The sequence below is a fragment of the Staurois parvus genome, unplaced genomic scaffold, assembly GCF_062004578.1.
Source record: "Staurois parvus isolate SC_StPar_1 unplaced genomic scaffold, SC_StPar_1.0 ptg000363l, whole genome shotgun sequence".
NCBI classification, from domain to species: Eukaryota; Metazoa; Chordata; class Amphibia; order Anura; family Ranidae; genus Staurois; species Staurois parvus.
The window spans coordinates 342,242-363,402 of NW_028318159.1; the positions used below are offsets into that span (position 1 = coordinate 342,242).

General features: G+C 44.0%; 2 protein-coding genes across 4 annotated transcripts in view; both read right to left on the reverse strand.

The window, feature by feature from the left end:
- The window catches only part of LOC149456339 (NACHT, LRR and PYD domains-containing protein 12-like), a 127,745-nt gene that overhangs the window by 36,525 nt on the left and 70,059 nt on the right, over positions 1 to 21,161 (reverse strand). Inside the window, 3 exon segments of the mRNA XM_089685133.1 lie at positions 5,714 to 5,878; positions 8,135 to 8,299; positions 11,116 to 11,280. Of these exon segments, the coding sequence (XP_089541259.1) occupies positions 5,714 to 5,878; positions 8,135 to 8,299; positions 11,116 to 11,280 (495 nt within the window).
- Positions 16,836 to 21,161, reverse strand: part of LOC149456340 (NACHT, LRR and PYD domains-containing protein 3-like) — a 36,225-nt gene continuing 31,899 nt past the window's right edge. For all 3 annotated transcript variants that reach the window (XM_089685151.1, XM_089685150.1, XM_089685152.1), the window contains one exon: positions 16,836 to 18,547. In XM_089685151.1, the coding sequence (XP_089541277.1) occupies positions 16,836 to 18,547 (1,712 nt within the window). The remainder of the gene's footprint in view (positions 18,548 to 21,161) is intronic.

Sequence of the window (21,161 nt, forward strand, 5' to 3'; positions counted from 1 at the left end):
TTGCTGCATTTAGGTAGCACAATATACCCAGTTCTTTATATTTATTTCCAGATAATATTAAATTATGGAAAAGACAGATTTCAGGGTCCAATCCTATCTCCATTCCAGTGATAATCGTGATTTGGTTTATAACTTTTTCCCAATATATGTGTATTTTTGGACATTCCCACCATATGTGATACATCGTGCCCAGCCCTCCACATCCTCGCCAACACCAAGGTTGCTTCTCCTCCCTAATCTTGTGTTCTATCACTGGTGTAACATACCACCTTGTCAAACATTTAAAATTCATTTCCACTTCACGCATACTAATATTTTCGTGTACCATTCTATATATTTTCCTCTGTGTGTGCTCTTCCCACTCCACTCCTAAATCCTTTTCCCATTTTTCTATATACTTTAAACTTACTATCTAAATCCGTGAGAGCTTTATATGCTTTAGCAGTGCTGTGTTTCCCATCACCTCTGTCTTCTAAGTATTTCTCAAATTCATTCCACTCTTTCCTAGTTCTAAGGGGCTTCGTCAATTTCTCCACAAATTGTTTTAATTGATTATATCTCCATATATCTATCCCAGTGAAAATCCTTCCCTCTTCCTTTTTCAAATCCTCCAGTGTTCTTAAGTTTACCCCTTCCATTATATCTTTCAGCTGGACGTCTTCCTTTATAATCCATCTACCTGAAATTTCCTCTTTACCTGGGGGAAAAAAATCTGAATTTCTTAGTGACATTAATAGTGAATTAAAATCCCATTTGTTCTGTTTGTGCATTTTATCCCACTCCCTTATTACAATCCTCGTGTATATACTCGTGCTCTCCTCTAATTCTCTAAATTGTGGTGGCTCCCATACACTCCTACCCAGATCCTTTCTACTAAGTGTATTTTCAATTGTGACCCAATGTTTACTTTTTGAGTTATGTGTCCAGTCAAAAATTCTCGCTAGGATGACTGCCCTATGATATCTTTTGAAGTCCGGTAATCCCAGCCCCCCTTTTTCTTTATTTCTGCTTAGCACTTCATATGATATCCTAGGTTTTTTATTTTTCCATATATATTTAGTTACCATTCGCTTAATTGTCCTAAAATACACCTCTGGAAGATTAATGGGTATCATCTGGAATTTATACAGTATCTTAGGGAGAATTACCATTTTTATCAAGTTAATACGACCCAGCCAGGAAGGATTTCCTCCACCCATTTTCCTCAATTCCTCCCTGATTTCATTTAACATTGGGATATAATTAGCTTTATAAAGATTTTTCTGTGAGGGAGTAAGTTTTACCCCCAGGTACTTTATTTCTCTATTTTTCCATATAAAGGGAAACTCTCTCTGTATATTTTCTTTTTCACTTTTTGGAAGGTTTATATTTAATATCTCTGTTTTGCTCGGGTTAATTTTTAGATTTGACATTTCCCCATATTCCTTCAGTGTTTTCATTAGGTTAGGAAGTGTTATCCTCGGGTTTCCAACATAGAATAATAAATCGTCCGCAAATGCGGCTATCTTATGTTCTGTCTTTCCAACATTTATTCTCTTTATATCTATATTTTTCCTAATTGTTGATAACAGGGGTTCCAATGATAGAACAAACAACAGTGGGGACAATGAGCATCCCTGTCTGGTTCCATTTGACATTGAAAAGGTCTCTGATCTCTCTCCGTTTACCATTACCATCGCAGACGGTCCTTCATACAACTTTCCAATCCACTTTCTCATCCTACTACCCAATCCCAGGACCTCCAGTGTATCCATCATAAAACTCCAATTAACCCTATCGAACGCCTTTTCCGCATCTATCGAGAGCAGCACTACTGGATTTTTTTCCATTTTACTTTTCTGTATAAGCATCAGGGACCTCAACCCATTATCTCGACCCTCTCTTCCTCTGACAAAGCCCACCTGGTCTCCATGTATCCAATCTGGCATCAGATCTCTCAACCTATTCGCCAATACTTTTGCATACAACTTCGTGTCTACGTTCAATAGCGATATCGGTCTATAACTTGAACAATGGGTGATATCTTTACCTTCCTTATGTATTAAGACCACCTGTGCCAGAAGGGATTCCTTTATTTCCATCTCTCCCCCCAACGCCTCCATATATCTCTTTAATTTAGGTAACAGTAAATCACTATATTTTTTATAGTGCCTCACAGTATATCCATCTGGGCCTGGGCTTTTTCCCGTCTTAAAGCTTTTTAATGCTATTTTTAGTTCTTCCTGTGTAATTTCGGATTCTAAGGAGTTTAATAGTTCTTCACTTAATTTTGGTAATCCTGCATTTCTTAAATAATCCCTTCTTTTGTCAATATTTTTCATTTTATCTTTATTTATAACATCCTTAGGGGCAATATTATATAATTTACTGTAGTAATTTTTAAATACCTTTGCAATATCTTTAGTTGAATGGACTAACTCTCCCTTGGAGTTTTTTTATTTTATCTATATAGTTCCTATTCTTCTTTCTCCTCAAGGCTCTCATCAGATATTTTCCTGGTCTATCTCCCCATCTATATCTTTCACCACTGATCTTATTAAAAGTTCTCATTTTTTCTTCCTCCATTACTTTCTCTAGTTCTTCCCTCTTTTTTATCACTCTTTGCTCTATCTCTTTCCTTATGTTATTTTTATGTAGGTGTTCCATCTCAGCTATTTCCTTCAAAAGCCCACTGATCTTCTCGCGTCTTTCCCTTTTTTTCTTTGCCCCAATCGCAATAAGGATTCCTCTTACATATGCTTTATGTGCCTCCCACACTGTAGCTAGTGATACATCCTCTGTTTCATTTTCCTCAAAGAACCTCTCTATCTCCTCCCTGATCTTCCGGTCAGTATCTGGATCCGTGAGGAGTGTCTCATTCAACCTCCATGCTAGGCCACCTGACAGTTTCCCTCCCCATTTTAATTCCATTACTACAGGTGCATGGTCCGAGATAGTTATTGCTTATATTTCTACTTTAACCAAATCCTCAACAAGTCGATGGTCCACCAAAATATAGTCCAATCTAGAGTATGTCCTTTGTACACTAGAGAAGAAAGTGTAATCTCTCTCTCTCATGTGGACAATTCTCCAGCTATCCACCAGTTGGCACTCTTTCATCACCGTTTTCAATAATCCCATGGACCTATTTCCCCCTCTCTGTACTCCAGATGTTGTATCTACTTGTGGATCCATACATATGTTAAAGTCACCCGCCACTATTAGATATCCCTTTCCAAAATCCATCAACCTTCTCATAACTGCTTTCAAAAACATCTCTGGCTTCCTATTAGGACAATATATGTTTACAAGCGTACATTCTATGTCATGTAGTTTACCCTTCAAAACAAAAACCTCCCCTCCGGGTCTGACTTTCTATCTTCCAATTCAAACCTGATGTTTTTTGCAAATCCTATAGCTACTCCCTTAGCTCTCTTAACTGGGGAATCTGCATAATACCATGTTGGATGTTGCCTAGAGTATAGCTTAATATTTTTTTTTAACTCTAGATGTGTTTCCTGCAAAAAAACAACTGAGGCCTCTCTATGTTGTAGTTCTCTATATAGTCGAAATCTTTTACCCGGGCAATTTAATCCATTTACATTATGGGTTACAAAGCGTATTTCCTCCATATTTTTTTTTTTTTTTTTTTTAACTTCTTCCTATTTTACCATTTCCTTTCCTCTTTCCCTTCCCTATACCTCTTCTCTCATACAAGATGTCAGTTTTAAAACTCCCTATCCCCAGTCCCCCCCCTCTTCTCTCCCTCCCCTCCTCCATCCCCCTCCCCTCCCTCCTTCTCCCACTACAAACCCCTCCCCCCTTCCCCCTCCCCCCGATAGGCTTTTTATTTGCCTATAAATCATATGTAGAAAGAATCCCACTTTTGATTCCTATCTGGGGGCTCCGCTCCGTCCATGTGCCGCTCACCTTCCCCCCCTCCTCCCCGTTGTCCCTCTATCTATTTGCTCTCTGTTTTCTCTTCTAACTAGCTGCCATTCCTCTTTTCCCAACATATATAACTCTCTCTCCTCCTCTTCCCATCCCGGTATCTCTATTCTCTGCAGATCAAATTTGTTACAAAAGTCTTTCATATCTTCAGAGGATCTCAAAAAAGCTGTGACTCCATCTTTCCAACCGATTAAGCATGCTGATCGACCCCATCTATATTGCACATTCTGTTTCTTCAACAATTCCAACAATGGTTTCAATGATCTCTTTCTTCTCAATGTCTCAGCTGCTATGTCTGCAAAAATTTGAATATTTTTCCCTCCATAATTGATATTCGTTCTTCCTTTAATCTTCTTCCATATCTCATCCTTATCTCCATAATTATGGAACCGAACGATTATATCTCTTGATTTTTCTGGGCCTTTTTCTTGTTGAAGCTTTCCTATCCTGTACACTCCATCCAGTTTATACATTACCGCACCAGATCTATCCATTATGGCGTTCAAAATTTTTCCTGTGGTCTCCTTTAGGTCTTCCCCCTGTAGCAGCTCTGGGACTCCTCTTATTCTAATGTTATTTCTCCTGTCCCTATTTTCTTGATCCTCCATCATATAAAGCAGTCTTTTTTGTTCCTTCCGAGTATCTATTATCAGTTTTTCTAATTTTGGGATAATTTGGGTATGGGATTTAACTGTTTCCTCCGTTTCTTCCACTCTAGTTAACAACTGTCCCATTTCTTTCCGCATTATCCCCATCTCTTGCTTTATAGATTTTTCTAAGTTTTTAAACATCTCCGCCATTTCCTTTTTATTTGGTATTTGCAGTTCTTTTTCAGTTTCTCCCAGCTCCATACTTTCCAGTGTTTGTTGGCTATTGTTAGCTAGTCCCAGGGAAGACCTTAAGCTATTATCTAAGCTTATCTCCAGTTCACTTCTATCACTTATTTCCTGGGATTTTACTGGAGTTAATTTCCCCTGCGACATGTATTTTTTTTATTGTTCCAGTATGGGAGTTCTTGGGCATACTTCCTTTACTGTTTTTCCCTTTCATGTCACATATAAGATTTTTAGAGCTTTTTCAAGATTCTGGGGTATATACTTAAACTGTCACTGCTTTCTTCAGACCCTCTCTAGGAATTCCCTTCTTATTCTTTATGTTGGATGTCAGATAGACAGTAGCACAGCTTGAAAAACTAACACTTGGGGAGACCCACAGCTCTCACTCACCCTCCTGGAGCAGCTTCCGAGTTGCAGTCCTGGGTTGCCCTTTCTCCTGCAGCCATGTCCTCCTCTTCCAGGGAATTCCCTTGGGTCTCTTTGTCCTCCTCTGCATATACCCCGAGAAATCCCTGGAGACAGCTCTGCAAAGGATGTCAGCGTTTCCCCTGCCTCCTAGGACGCCGGCCGGTCTCTTCCTCTCCCAACTGTACACCGCGGCAGCCCACGTGGTATCGCCACTCCTCCTTGTCTCCCGGCAACCTCACACTCTCTCTCCAGGGTCACCGCAGGCAGACTTCATGAAGGAAGACAGGCTCCTTCTCCACTCCCGTGCCGACAGCCGCATCGCCGCCGGGATCTCCCCTCTCACCAGGTCAGTCTCCAGCCGCCCTCCGACTCAGCTAGTCAGTCCCTCGGGACAAATTAGGGAGGATAGGTGGGGGAGGCTATCGGAGAGTTCCTATACTCCGCTCTCCTGTGCCGCCATGTTCGGGCTCCGCCCCCAATAGTTGGAATGTTAATCTGTCCCAGAATATGATTGTCTCAGTCAATCCTGTTATACTCACTGTAATTCCTCTATCCGGCTTGTTGTCAGAGCCGCCATCAGATCCCCAAAACGAGGACCCTCCAGATTGTTCCCAGACAGGTTCAGTGTCCTCAGTGTCGGGTTATTTCTTATTCCAGATGCCAGGTGGGGACAGGAACTGTCTGTCAGGTGATTAGAGGACAATCTGTAGAAGAAGAGAAGAATGTTACCAGAAGGAAATGAATCCCCCCCCCCAGGAATGAATGGAACTATTCTCTACATGGATGGAACTCATTTCTCTTTATTGGAATCATTTATATTCCATCACTTTATAAATCTCCAGGAAATAGAATTTTATAAGACAAATGTTATAATGGAGTAGACCCCCCAATATTGTCCTCCATGTGTAGAGACGGTGATATCTCCATACACAGGATGAGCACAGAATACCTGTAATGGACCGCCTGACAGCACCTCTATCAGTCCCCTGGTAGAGCCTCCCCACAGTACGGAGTCTTAGCACCGGAGCACTTGTTCACCAGGGCCCCTGATGGTGGGGATGAACTTGGAGCGCTCCGGTACCAGGTCGCAACTACCAGGTATCTCCAACAGGGGTAGAGGAGTCTGACAGGGGCTCCAGAGAGCTAGGAGTCTGATGTAAGGGAGCCTAGTGATCCCTGCAGGGTGGGTGGATGGATGAACTAAATCAGAGTCATGCAGGCCGGGTCGGTAACTAGCGGATCGGTAAGGTACAAAACGGTAGGCAAAGGATAGTCGGGTCACACGCAGGGTCAATACCAGGAGGTCAGATCTAAATGGGAACATCCAGGAGCAGAGTCAGGCAAGCCAAGGGGTCAGGACGGGAGAAGGCAACAAGGTCAAAACAATCCAGATCAGAAATACTCACACACAGGTAACAGGATACAAAGACCATTCGGCAACAATTGTCTGTGCAGGGCTAGTTTAAATAGCCCGCCCTGCACTTGACAGGCGTAGCCTGGGTCCCAGTGCCTGCCTAGTACTGTCCAGATGACGGATGCGCCTGGGTCCTAGTGCCCTGCCACCTATACGTCTCGGCAGACACCTACACATGTGTAGACCCATGCGTCGCGATGGTTCCTGACAATACCACTAACATGACTCGTATTGTGCTATCATCTCCTTGTGTATGGAGCATGAATGGGATCAGCAGACAGTGTGAGGCCGGAATCAGCATTGCTAGTGATTGGACGGGAGGATTGTTATATGATATTCTATTTATCTCTGCTGATAAGAGCTTTGTACTCATAGGAAGTCACGGGGAGACCCCCGACACTGAATAGTAGATGTGTAGTAATGAGGAACCCCTGACACTGAATAGTAGATGTGTAGTAATGGGGGATCCCCTGACACTGAATAGTAGATGTGTAGTAATGGGGGATCCCTGACACTGAATAGTAGATGTGTAGTAATGGGGGATCCCCTGACACTGAATAGTAGATGTGTAGTAATGGGGGATCCCCTGACACTGAATAGTAGATGTGTAGTAATGGGGGATCCCCTGACACTGAATAGTAGATGTGTAGTAATGGGGGATCTCCTGACACTGAATAGTAGATGTGTAGTAATGGGGGAACCCAACACTGAATAGTAGATGTGTAGTAATGGGGGATCCCCTGACACTGAATAGTAGATGTGTAGTAATGGGGGATCCCCTGACACTAAATAGTAGATGTGTAGTAATGGGGGGATCCCCTGACACTGAATAGTAGATGTGTAGTAATGGGGGGACCCCTGACACTGAATAGTAGATGTGTAGTAATGGAGGATCCCTGACAATGAATAGTAGATGTACAGAAATGGGGAGATCTCCTGACATAAAGTCAGCCAAAGGTGGATTGAAATGAGGCTGTTTCAGCAGGAACTGGACGAATTTCAATCCATTTATGGGCAGGCTTGTCGTACCAAAGTCAATCTCAGGATCAGTGATCTTTGTATTCTGCTGGTAGGGAAGGATCTCTGTGCTCCCTGCAGGCAGAATACAATAGAACTGCATGAGAGATTCTCCATCAACACTCTTTATGTTAATGGAGGATCAAGCAATTTCCTTGTCTTCACCCCGTGGTTGTATGTCCTGCCTAAGGCACGGAGGTTCATGCCAAATAACACAGATGTGTACAGGGCACTGATTACTGATTGCAGTCGGATCGGAGTCCTGTATGTATGACCTCCTATACTCTCTTCTGTTTTAATAAATATCAGGATAAATTTAATGTTGACATTTATAAAACATTTTTAAAAAGTCTATTTCATAGCTGATAACAGGGTGTGATAAGGTTCTAAGATTAGACAGCTGTACATAATTGGCTACTTAGGAAGTCTAAAAATTGGATCGATTCTGTTTACAATATTAGAATTTTTTAATAGTTGGAATGTTAATCTGTCCCAGAATATGATTCTCAGTCAGTCCTGTTATACTCACTGTAATTCCTCTATCTGGCTTGTTGTCAGAGCCGCCATCAGATCCCTGAAATGAGGACCCTCCAGATTGTTATCAGACAGGTTCAGTGTCCTCAGTGTCGGGTTATTTCTTATTCCAGATGTCAGGTGGGGGCAGGAACTGTCTGTCAGATCATTATAGGACAATCTGTAGAAGAAGAGAAGAATGTTACCAGAAGGAAATGAATCCCCCCCCCCAGGAATGAATGGAACTATTCTCTACATGGATGGAACTCATTTCTCTTTATTGGAATCATTTATATTCGATCACTTTATAAATCTCCAGGAAATAGAATTTTTTAAGACAAATGTTATAATGGAGTAGACCCCCCAATATTGTCCTCCATGTGTAGAGACGGTGATATCTCCATACACAGGATGAGCACAGAATACCACTGACATGACTCGTATTGTGCTATCATCTCCTTGTGTATGGAGCATGAATGGGATCAGCAGACAGTGTGAGGCCGGAATCAGCATTGCTAGTGATTGGACGGGAGGATTGTATCTGATATTCTATTTATCTCTGCTGATCAGAGCTCTGTACTCATAGGAAGTCATGGGGAGACCCCCCAATACTGAATAGTAGATGTGTAGTAATGGGGATCCCCCGACACTAAATAGTAGATGTGTAGTAATGGGGGGATCCCTGACACTGAATAGTAGATGTGCAGTAATGGGGATCTCCTGGCACTGAATAGTAGATGTGTAGTAATGGGGGATCCCCTGACACTGAATAGTAGATGTGTAGTAATGGGGGATCCCCTGACACTGAATAGTAGATGTGTAGTAATGAGCGGATCCCCTGACACTGAATAGTAGATGTGTAGCAATGGGGTGATCCCCTGACACTGAATAGTAGATGTGTAGTAATGGGGGGATCCCTTGACACTGAATAGTAGATGTGTAGTAATGGGGGATCTCCTGACACTGAATAGTAGATGTGTAGTAATGGGGAGATCCCCTGACACTGAATAGTAGATGTGTAGTAATGGGGAGATCCCCTGACACTGAATAGTAGATGTGTAGTAATGGGGAGATCCCCTGACACTGAATAGTAGATGTGTAGTAATGGGGAGATCCCCTGACACTGAATAGTAGATGTGTAGTAATGGGGGATCTCCTGACACTGAATAGTAGATGTGTAGTAATGGGGGGGATCTCCTGACACTGAATAGTAGATGTGTAGTAATGGGGGGGATCTCCTGACACTGAATAGTAGATGTGTAGTAATGGGGGATCCCCTGACACTGAATAGTAGATGTGTAGTAATGGGGGATCTCCTGACACTGAATAGTGGATGTACAGAAATGGGGGATCCCCTGACATAAAGCCAGCCAAAGGTGGATGGAAATGAGGCTGTTTCAGCAGGAACTGGACGAATTTCATCCATTTATGGGCAGGCTTGTTGTACCAAAGTCAATCTCAGGATCAGTGATCTTTGTATTCTGCTGGTAGGGAAGGATCTCTGTGCTCCCTGCAGGCAGAATACAATAGAACTGCATGAGAGATTCTCCATCAACACTCTTTATGTTAATGGAGGATCAAGCAATTTCCATGTCTTCATCCCGTGGTTGTATGTCCTGCCTAAGGCACGGAGGTTCATGCCAAATAACACAGATGTGTACAGGGCACTGATTACTGATTGCAGTCGGATCGGAGTCCTGTATGTATGACCTCCTACACTCTCTTCTGTTTTAATAAATATCAGGATAAATTTAATTTTGACATTTATAAAACGTTTTTAAAAAGTCTATTTCATAGCTGATATCAGAGTGTGATAAGGTTCTAACATTAGACAGCTGTACATAATTGGCTACTTAGGAAGTCTAAAAATTGGATCGATTTTGTTTACAATATTAGAATTTTTTAACCATCTCCCGCCCGCCATATAGTCCAATGACGGACGCAAGGCGGTTCTCTCGTTCTGGGAGGACGTCATATGACGTCCTCCCATTCACAACCGCACATGTGCGGCTCAGGGAGCGCGCAGCCCGGCGATCGGCGGTGCACTGTGTCCCTCGGACACAGCGGATCACTGATCACGGAAGGAGCCGAAGATGTCGGCTCCGTCATGTGATCAGCTGTGTCCAATCACAGCTTATCACATGTAAACAGGGAAATGCCGGTTATCGGCATTTCTCTCCTCACGAGCTTTCACACTGACAGAGAAGAGGCGAGGCGGTAATCGGCATTCCTCTGAGGGGACATGTACACTGATCATCGGGGAACTGATGATCAGTGTGCCCTGATGATCAGTGTAGCCTTAGCAGTGCCACCTGTCAGTGCCCATCAGTGCCAAATCAATGCCACATATCAGTGCCCATCTGAGCTGCCTTTCAGTGTCACCCATCAGTGCCAGTCAGTGGCACCTATCAATCCCAATCAGTGCCACCTATCAGCGCTGCCAATCAGTGCCAGTCAGTGCCGCCTATCAGTGCTTGTCAGTGCCGCCTATCAGTGCCATCTAACAGTACCAGTCAGTGCCGCCTATCAGTGCTGCCTTTCAGTGCCGCCTGTCAATGCCCATCAATGCCACCTACCAGTGCCTCCTCAACAGTGCCCATCAGTGCCACCTATCAGTGCCCATCAATGAAGCCTCAGTAGCGCACATCAGTGAAGGAGAAAAATCACTTATTTGCAAAATTTTATAACAAAAACTAAGAAAACATTTTTTTTTTCAAAAATTTTCAGTGGTTTTTGGTTTGTTTAAGAAAAAATAAAAAACCCCAAGGTGATTAAATACCACCAAAATAAAGCTCTATCTGTAACAAAAAAATGATAAAAATTTCATATGGGTACAGAGTTGCATGACCGTGCAATTGTCAAAGTGCGACAGAGCTGAAAGCTGGAAATTGGCCTGGGCAGGAAGGGGGTAAAAGTGCTCGGTAGGCGAGGGGTTAATAGTTGGAATGCTAATCTGTCCCAGAATATGATTGTCTCAGTCAGTCCTGTTATACTCACTGTAATTCCTCTATCCGGCTTGTTGTCAGAGCCGCCATCAGATCCCCGAAATGAGGACCCTCCAGATTATTCCTAGACAGGTTCAGTGTCCTCAGTGTCAGGTTATTTCCTATTCCAGATGCCAGGTGGGGGCAGGAACTGTCTGTCAGGTCATTATCATCCAATCTGTAGAAGAAGAGAAGAATGTTACCAGAAGGAAATGAATCCCCCCCCCCCCCCCAGAAATGAATGGAACTATTCTCTACATGGATGGAGCTCATTTCTCTTTGTTGGAATCATTTATATTCCATCACTTTATAAATCTCCAGGAAATAGAATTTTATAAGACAAATGTTATAATGGAGTAGACCCCCCAATATTGTCCTCCATGTGTAGAGACGGTGATATCTCCATACACAGGATGAGCACAGAATTATATAAACAAGACTCAAATAGTCCTAAGGTTTTCTCGAACCCCCAAAGTATTGTATAAAGAGGCAAAAGATGTCATGATGGACATACAGTATACCAATGCCCAATGAAAAAGAAAGAAGCCCACAAGTTTTGGTTCTGTGCATTAGACTGCTGCTGGTGATGTGGATCAGGAAAAGGATCCCTGGTTCATGTTACTTTTTGAACCTCTCAAACATTTACAGACTACACAATCCTGCTGGATCTGCCTTTTTTCTTCTCCACCGCAACTCCGTAAACTCAAAAATATTCTGGAAATCAATCCTAAGACACCTTATATATTCAACCACCAGCCTAATCCAGTAAATGTGCAAATACCAAACGCAATGAAGTTCCAGAGGATACGTAGATAACCACAGCTTGGGCAGCTCCAACAACTCATCTGACCAGCAATGGGACATGAGCACAAAACAACAAATAAAGGAGCGCTCCCAACCCTGTGGAAGTCAATAGAGTCACAAGCCCAGGAATAGTAATAATCAAAATTCACTTTAATGTCATGACGGGTGGGAGTGCCCAGATTGATACATCACCAAGCCAGTGGAGAGGAGAAACACATACTCCCAAAAGCTGAAGGATGACGCATGATCCTGGACCCAACAGTAGGTAGCTCAGCCTAGGGGCCTCAGGACAGTGTGAAGGGTGTGTAGATGGCAGCTACCGGGATCACTGGGATGGCGCGTCTGCGTCACGTGTCCCGGATCCGGTTGTTATGTCATACACCTGGCGAGAGACCGCCCAAACAAGGGCTGGTGAGGGCAAACTGGAAGCCTAGGGGAGCACTCAAACCATGTTAAACCAAAGGAGTCATCATGATAACATATTTCAGGGACTTGTCCCTTCTTCAGATCATGTCAATGGTCAATGTCATGTCAATCACTGGGTCCCAGCCGTGGATTTCCGGCCAGGACTCTGCTCATTGGCGAAGCTGAGACGGGAGAGATCTGTGTGCAAACAACACAGGTCTCTCTCCCGCCAGCATGGATGTGCTGCTTTCTATCTCTCTGCATAGCAGAAAATTGGCCTGTCAGGAAGGGGGGGGTAAATCTTCTAAAGCTGAAGTGGTTATAAAAGATTTTGAGGAGGAATGTAATGTCTCCTGCAATAGATTTAAAGCAAGGGGCTCTCCAGATAAGGTCCCTTAACAGGAATACTATAGGGCAAAAAAATAAGAAACGAGATCACCTACTCATAGAAAATGTAAAGTCAGGCGTCCGGGAGGTGACTATGGGAGTCTCTCTATTACCCCCTGGGGGAGTGCTTTAGCCCACAGTCCTGTTCCCTGGACGGATCATTGCAGTAAAGAGAAGGTCTGCCCATCCAGAGGAATACTACCCACCAGGATCACAGGGGAACCCATCAAGGGAAAAGGACCACCTACACCGGTGCCACACTACCTTACACTAGAAGGAGAACTACCCAACACCTGATGATATCTGGATTTATTTACACTAAGCGCATATTAATGTGCATCCAGTGAGTGCGCATTACCTTTACCACTATCACATGGATACCGGACCCCATAGTCATCAGAGCACAAGAGTCACTTTAGTCTGGATTTCATTACTTGAACTTTTTGCATTTACATGTTCATATTTTATATCTTTATATTTACCGTATTTTCCGGCGTATAAGACGACCCCCTACTTTTCCTGTTAAAATATAGGGTTTGAGCTATACTCGCCGTATAAGACTACCGCTCTTCCAACGCACACCAAATAAAAATGAAAAAACATCAGATTTGATTTCAATATGGTATGCTATTTCAGTATGGTATTCCCATGATGGGGTGCTATTCCTCCCACTGACACCAATGATGAGGCACTACTCCTCCCACTGACACTAATGATGGGGCACTATTCCTCCCACTGATACCAATGATGGGACACTATTCCTCCCACTGACACCAATGATGGTGCCCCATCATTAGTGTCAGTGTGTGAGGAATAGTGCCCCATCATTAGTCAGTGGGAGGAATAGTGCCCCATCATTAGTCAGTGGGAGGAATAGTGCCCCATCATTGGTGTCAGTGGGAAGAATCATGCCCCATCATTGGTATCAGTGGGAGGAATAGTGTCCCATCATTAGTGTCAATGGGAGGAATAGTGTCCCATCATTGGTGTCAGTGGGAGGAATAGTGTCCCATCATTAGTGTCAGTGGAAGGAATAGTGTCCCATCATTGGTGTCAGTGGGAGGAATTGCGCCCCATCATTGGTGTCAGTGGGAGGAATTGCGCCCCATCATTGGTATCAGTGGGGAGAATAGTGCCCCATCATTGGTGTCAGGGGGAGGAATAGTGCCCCATCATTGGTATCAGTGGGAGGAATAGTGCCCCATCATTGGTATCAGTGGGAGGAATAGTGCCCCATCATTGGTATCAGTGGGAGGAATAGTGCCCCATCATTGGTATCAGTGGGAGGAATAGTGCCGCATCATTGGTATCAGTGGGAGGAATAGTGCCCCATCATTGGTATCAGTGGGGAGAATAGTGCCCCATCATTGGTGTCAGGGGGAGGAATAGTGCCCCATCATTGGTATCAGTGGGAGGAATAGTGCCCCATCATTGGTATCAGTGGGAGGAATAGTGCCCCATCATTGGTATCAGTGGGAGGAATAGTGCCCCATCATTGGTATCAGTGGGGAGAATAGTGCCCCATCATTGGTGTCAGTGGGAGGAATAGTGCCCCATCATTGGTGTCAGGGGGAGGAATAGTGCCCCATCATTGGTGTCAGGGGGAGGAATAGTGCCCCATCATTGGTGTCAGGGGGAGGAATAGTGCCCCATCATTGGTGTCAGGGGGAGGAATAGTGCCCCATCATTGGTGTCAGGGGGAGGAATAGTGCCCCATCATTGGTATCAGTGGGAGGAATAGTGCCCCATCATTGGTATCAGTGGGGAGAATAGTGCCCCATCATTGGTGTCAGTGGGGGAGAAATAGTGCCCCATCATTGGTGTCAGTGGGGGAGGAATAGTGCCCCATCATTGGTATCAGTGGGGAGGAGGAATAGTGCCCCATCATTGGTATCAGTGGGGAGAACAGTGCCTCATCGTTGGTGTCAGTGGGGGAGGAACATTGCCTCAACGTTGGTGTCAGTGGGAGAGAACAGTGCCTCATCGTTGGTGTCAGTGGGGGTGAACAGTGCCTCATCGTTGGTGTCAGTGGGGGAGAACAGTGCCTCATCGTTAGTGTCAGTGGGGGAGAGGAGCGGCTGCTCCTTCTTCCAGTTCGGCCGCTCGATTTTCGCGGGGCCGCTCGGCTCCGCCTCCTCGCCGGTGATTGGTCGCCTGTGTGCCTTTCCAGTGCTGGCGCCCAATCACCGGTGAGGAGGCGGAGTCGAGCGGCCGCGTGACCATCGAGCGGCCGAACTGAAAGAAGGAGCAGCCGCGCTTCCTGGACCGGATCGTCGTGGGACGGGAGCCAGGTAAAGTACAGCAGCCCCTCTGCCCACCCCTGTACTTAGTGTCCGTTGGAGGAGGAGGGGGGGCGCCGCCGCGCCGCCGCTCGAAAAAGTGCCGCCCTGACCCGGCTCGCACCGGCGTATAAGACGACCCCCGACTTTTCAGAAGATTTTCAGGGGTTGAAAAGTCGTCTTATACGCCGGAAAATACGGTACTCTTTTTAGCGCTGCACTGTTTTATACACATACTAGGGACAATTTAGACAGGAAATAATTAACCTACAAGCATGTCTTTAGAGTGTGAGACGAAACCGGAGTACCCGGAGGAAACCCATGCAAACACAGGAAGAACATACAAACTCCAGGAAGGTGGTGCTATGGTTGGGATTTGAACCAACGACCCAAGTACTACCAGGCAGAAATGCTAACCATTTAGCCACTGTGCTGCCCATGCTGCTTACAAAGAATAAACCGATAGCATGTCATACGTAAGAAATGCATGCAGGAAAACAGATGATCTGAAATTCTGGGGACTTGAGCTTAACAAATTGGGACCCAGAAAAAGAAAATACATGAAAAGTTGTTAAAAAAGGAGGCTGAGTGGATTTTTCAGTTAAGGACAATGGGATTGATTTACTAAAGGAGAACAGACTGCAGACTTTTCCAAATGCAGTTGCTCCAGAGTGTAAATGACCCCCATCATCCAGTCATGGGCAGCACAGTGGCTAAGTGATTAGCACTTCCGCCTGGCTGTACTCAAGTCAGTGTCGTTGGATTGAATCCCAACCATGGCACCACCTGCCTGGAGTTTTCATGTTCTCCCTCTGCCTGCATGGGTTTCCTCCGGGTACTCCGGTTTCCTCCCACCCTCCAAAGACATGCTGGTAGGTTAATTGGATCCTGTCTAAATTGTCCCTAGTGTGTGTATGTATGAATGTGAGTTAGGGACCTTAGATTGTACACCCCTTGAGGGTTAGGGACTGATGTAAATGTCTTCAGTCCCCCCCATTAATATCCTGCCCTCCCTCTTACAGCACCATATTGCTGTCCTCCGCTTCTCCCCAAAGCACCCCATTACTGTCCTCAGTCCCCCCATTAATGTCCTGCCCCCTTCTTACAGCACCCCATCACTGTCCTCAGCTCCCCCACTAGTATGTGAATGTGAGTTTGGGACCTTAGATTGTACACCCCTTGAGGGTTAGGGACTGATGTGAATGTACAATATATATGTAAAGTGCTGTGTAAATTGACGGCGCTATATAAGTACCTGAAATAAATAAAATGAGTACGCAAAAAATAGAAAAATTTTTCTAGCATGTGATTGGGTATTTTTTGTAAAGTGAAGCTTCACCTCATTTACTAAGCTCTGGAGCAACTGCACTTAGCAAAGTGCACAGTCTATTTGCCTTTAGTAAATCAAACCCAACAAGTCTGAAGGGTTTCACGTTTATCCCGTTCATTTGACATAAGGTTAAAAAACCCTGTTTCTGGTAAAATTCCATCTGGAGGTGTAAAATTGCTGAAAATGCAGCAAAACATGCAAATCAGTATATGGTAAATGGATAAGAGAGATATGTGGGTCCCTTTATACCGGGGGCACTTTGACTGTATGATCTCTGCATATAACACTGTATAATGCTGTCACCACTACATGTCTGACATCTATATATATATATATATATATATATATATATATATATATATATATATATAATTCGATTACGTGGATTCTGCTGCCTCTATTCTATTGTGCTCATATAAATACATATAAAGTCCACATATAGAAAACCCCAACAATTAGTATAATTTTTGGGGAAATTTCAGATCATTTCAAATTAACACAGACGTGATTAATATTATTAGTCAAACTTTACCTCAGACTCTTGATGTTCTGTAGAGCCGGTATGAGTTTTCTCAATCCCTCACTCTGAATATTACATGAATGTAGATTTACTTCTATCTCTCTGCAGGATTGAAGGATAAAGGACAGCACAGAGCAGTCCAGAGGGCTGAGGAGGACATCAGAAAAGTCAATGTTGTTTGATCCAATACATTGTGACATCAGAGCCTTATTTCTGCTCTCATGGAGATAGTAGAATACATTAAGAAGATCTCTGTTGCCTCTTATGGATGTGTCGGGTCTTTGTTCTGGTATTTTCTTCTGGATCCAGGAGATGACAGGTGTGGCAGCCTGAGTAGACAATTCTCCCACATGAGACTTTAACATGGATCTAGTAGAAGAGTCTGAGAGACCACAGAGGAAACGGAGGAATATTTCAGCACGGCCATCTTCATAAGATTCAGCCTTATCAAGTGTTTCCTGTAATCTGTCAGCATTATAGTCAATAAAATGGACTAAAGCAGCAAAGAACTCCTGAAAAGTGAGATGTAAGAAGGTGTAATCCACATCAGGAGGCTGACCAGATTCCATCAGGAAAGATGAAAAGAGATGATTATCATTTCTCACATTGAATGAGTCCAGATGACGCTCATCAAATACAACCATGTGATTCATGACGCCATGTTCTGCCATCCACCCCATAGATGTCAGCAGTTCCTGGGCAGTGTGAGCACCATCTGTATTCTGGCTGTGATTGGCCAGAAGGTTGGAGACAAAAGTCACAAAGAGTTGTGTCACTGTTTTGGGTAATGATGTCATCAGCTGATCGGTGATTGTTGGTTGGGCTCTGAAGCACATTGATAACACTGTACAGATGATCCAGCAGTATGCTGGGATATAACAGAAAGTGTACAGCGTGTCATTCTCCTGCACATAATGAAAAGCCTTCTCTGACCATTCCTCATTTCCAAAGAAGTTATTGAAGAAGATCCGTCTGTCTTCATGGAGAAATCCCATGATCTCCACTATTCTCTGGAAAACATCGGTATCAACCGATGCCAGTCTGGTTGGGCGGCTGGTCATCAGTACAGAGCAACCCTTAAGAAGAATCTGCCTCACCAAACTGACCACAATCTCACCAAAATGTGTTCTCTGCTTTGGATTGGACAGTCTACTTGATCTGAAATCCATTTGGTGAATACTTTCATCCAAGCCATCAAATATAAACAGAAGTCTCTCTGGATCTTGTAAAATCTCTCCAATCTGACCCTCCAGATGTGGATATTGTTGAAGAATCATCTCCTCCAAGCTGATCTCTCCCAGTCTATTAAGGTCCCGGAATCTGAAGAAGAAGACAAAGGCAAATCTCTGGTAGTGTTTTCCGGTCACCCAGTCATAGACAAACTTCTGCATCAGTGTGGTCTTCCCTATTCCTGGCACTCCGCTCACCATTACTGCATGTGGTACACAGTGTGACTGGTGGTTCCAACGGAACAGCCTATTGGAGGTAATGTGTTCCAGTCTAGTCTGTGTTTCCTTCAAGCATTCCTCATGTTTTACCCCGGTCTGTATTAGCTCATTCTGGGGACGCTGCCGGAACTCATCAGTAGAGACTACAATCAGCTTCACATAACGCTCATTGATGAGGAATCTTTGTGGTTCCAGGGTAGTTCCTGGGGGTCTATGCTCCACTAGAGTTTCAGTCTTCTTCATCAGATGATGTTTGTGCTTTTCCTGAATGTCTGGGAATATAATGGAAATATTTTATGACTCGGGGTAAGTCAGACATTGACAATGTTATATTTAGCTCAAACAAAACTTTGTGACATATTCGGTACATAGATATTTGGGAATGTACTACAAATACATATAATTTTAACTAATTGAAAAACGTAGTGTACAAACCAGGGGCATCTCATGGGGCCCCCTACTGACCCCGGGCCCTCGGACAGTGGCCGAGTTTCCAAATGGTTAGTCCATCCCTGATACAAACCTACATACTTAATGAATACCTGAGTCATGATTAGTTGTATAAATTAACTGATTGTAGTTAAAAATGTTTGTGATTGGCAAATCTTATCAAGTTTTTCTTAAAGATATAAACTTTTTCTATATGCATTCTATTTGTGAAATGTACTATTACTCCAGATCTTCTGAGCTGTTGGTCTTCATGAATAGAAGTCTTGATGCAATGGGGTTGACTTGCAAAAGCATATATCCTGTTCACTCAGCGAAGTTAATTTCTACTTTGCAAGTGATTTATTTCTTGGCTTATTGAATTAGATAGAGTTCTGCTGACCTCCATCATCCAACCACAAGCTTTTTTAAAAATGTTCCTTGCTTGTGATTGGATATTCTATATAAGATGAATGCTCACCACATTCACTAAGAAAATGCCATTGCAAAGTAAAAATACATTTTGCTAAGTGAAAATGCTCTACCCCTTTAGTAAACCAACCCCAATGTGTCCGTGTTATATATAGCATTCAGAGGTCACTTTCCCAGTGCTGATTGGAACATTACAGGAATCTAACTGGTAGATATGTGAACTCTGCACACAATTTAAATCTGGACAGTTACTTTAACTCATTCAACATGTACTTATTTATTATTTCTCTAAGAACATGTTTATGCAAGCAATTGTTTCATCTTTTCCAGCCCAGCAAGGTAACAATAATTAAAGATAAACACTATATTGCCAAAAGTATTGGCCCCGCCCTCCAAATCATGTGACTCAGGAGCTCCAATCCCCTCGATGGCCACAAGCGTATACAATCCATCCCCTAGGCATGCAGACTGCTTCTACAAACATTGGTGAAAGAATGGGTCGCTCTCAGGAGCTCAGTGACTCCAAGCGTGGTCCCGTGATAGGTGGTCACCTGTGCAATAAGTCCATCCGTGACATTTCCTGGCTACTAAATATTCCACGCTCAACTGTTAGTGGGATTATAACAAAGTGGAAGCAACTGGGAACAACAGCCACTCAGCCACCAAGAGGTAGGCCACGTCACATGACAGGGCGGGGTCAGCGCATGCTGAAGCGCACAGTGCGCAGAAGTCGCCAACTGTCTGCAGAGTCAATAGCTAAAGACCTCCAAACTTGGTGTGGCCTTCAGATGAGCCCAACAACAGTGCGTAGAGAGCTTCATGGAATGGGTTTCCATGGCCGAGTAGCTGCATCCAAGCCTTCCATCACCAAGTGCAATGCAAAACGTCAAATGCAGTGGTGTAAAGCACGCCGCCATTGGACTCTAGAGACGTGACCAATCATGCTTCTCTGTCTGGCAATCTGATGGATGGTCTGGGTTTGGTGGTTGCCAGGAGAAAAGTACTTTCCTGACTGCATGGTGCCAAGTGTAAAGTTTGGTGGAGGGGGAATTATGGTGTGGAGTTGTTTTTCAGGGGTTGAGCTTGGCCCCCTAGTTCCAGTGATGGGAACTTGCTTTGTGCACTGGTGTGCAGTTATATTTTGGTCAATTTCATGCTCCCAAGTTTGTGGGAAGAGTTTGGGGATGGTCCCTTCCTGTTCCAACATGACTGCACACCAGTACACAAAGCAAGGTCCATAAAGACATGGAGGAGCCAGTTTGGGGTGGAGGAACTTGACTGGCCTGCACAGAGTCCTGACCTCAACCCCATAGAACACCTTTGGGATGAATTAGAGCGGAGACTGCGAGCCAGGCCTCCTCCCCCGACATCGGTGCCTGACCCGACAAATGTGCTTCTGGAAGAATGGTCCAACCTTCCCATAGACATCCTCCTAAACCTTGTGGACGGCCTTCCCAGAAGAGTTGAAGCTGTTATAGCTGCAAAGGGCGGGGCCAACTCAATACTGAAGCCTACGGACTAAGACTGGGGGGCCATTAAAGTCCATGTACGTGTAAAGGCAGGCCGCCCAATACTTTTGGCAATATAGTGAAGCTTATAGTGTGGCTTCGCAATGTCTATATAAATAATAATACAATTTCATCATGTGCTTCGATAATGTTCATTTTTCTTTTTGGTCCAGGAGTAAATGGCATAGTAGGGATAAAGAAAAGAGGGAATATTTAAAGTGACCCTGTCAGGGGGTCAACACAATTAGACAGTCACTACCCTTAACTACTTCAAGTCCAGACACTTTCACCCCCTTCCAGTTCAGGCCAATTTTCAGCCTTCAGCGCTCTCACACGTTGAATGCCAATTACTTAGGCATGCAACACTGTACTCATACGAAATTGTTGTCATTTGTTTAGACATTTTTTGTGTGATTGCTTTTATGACCATGCTGGCTGTAAAATCAATCATTTTTCACTCTATAGCTGCATTCTTTCAGCCATTATTATTATTATACAGTATTTATAAAGCGCCGATAGT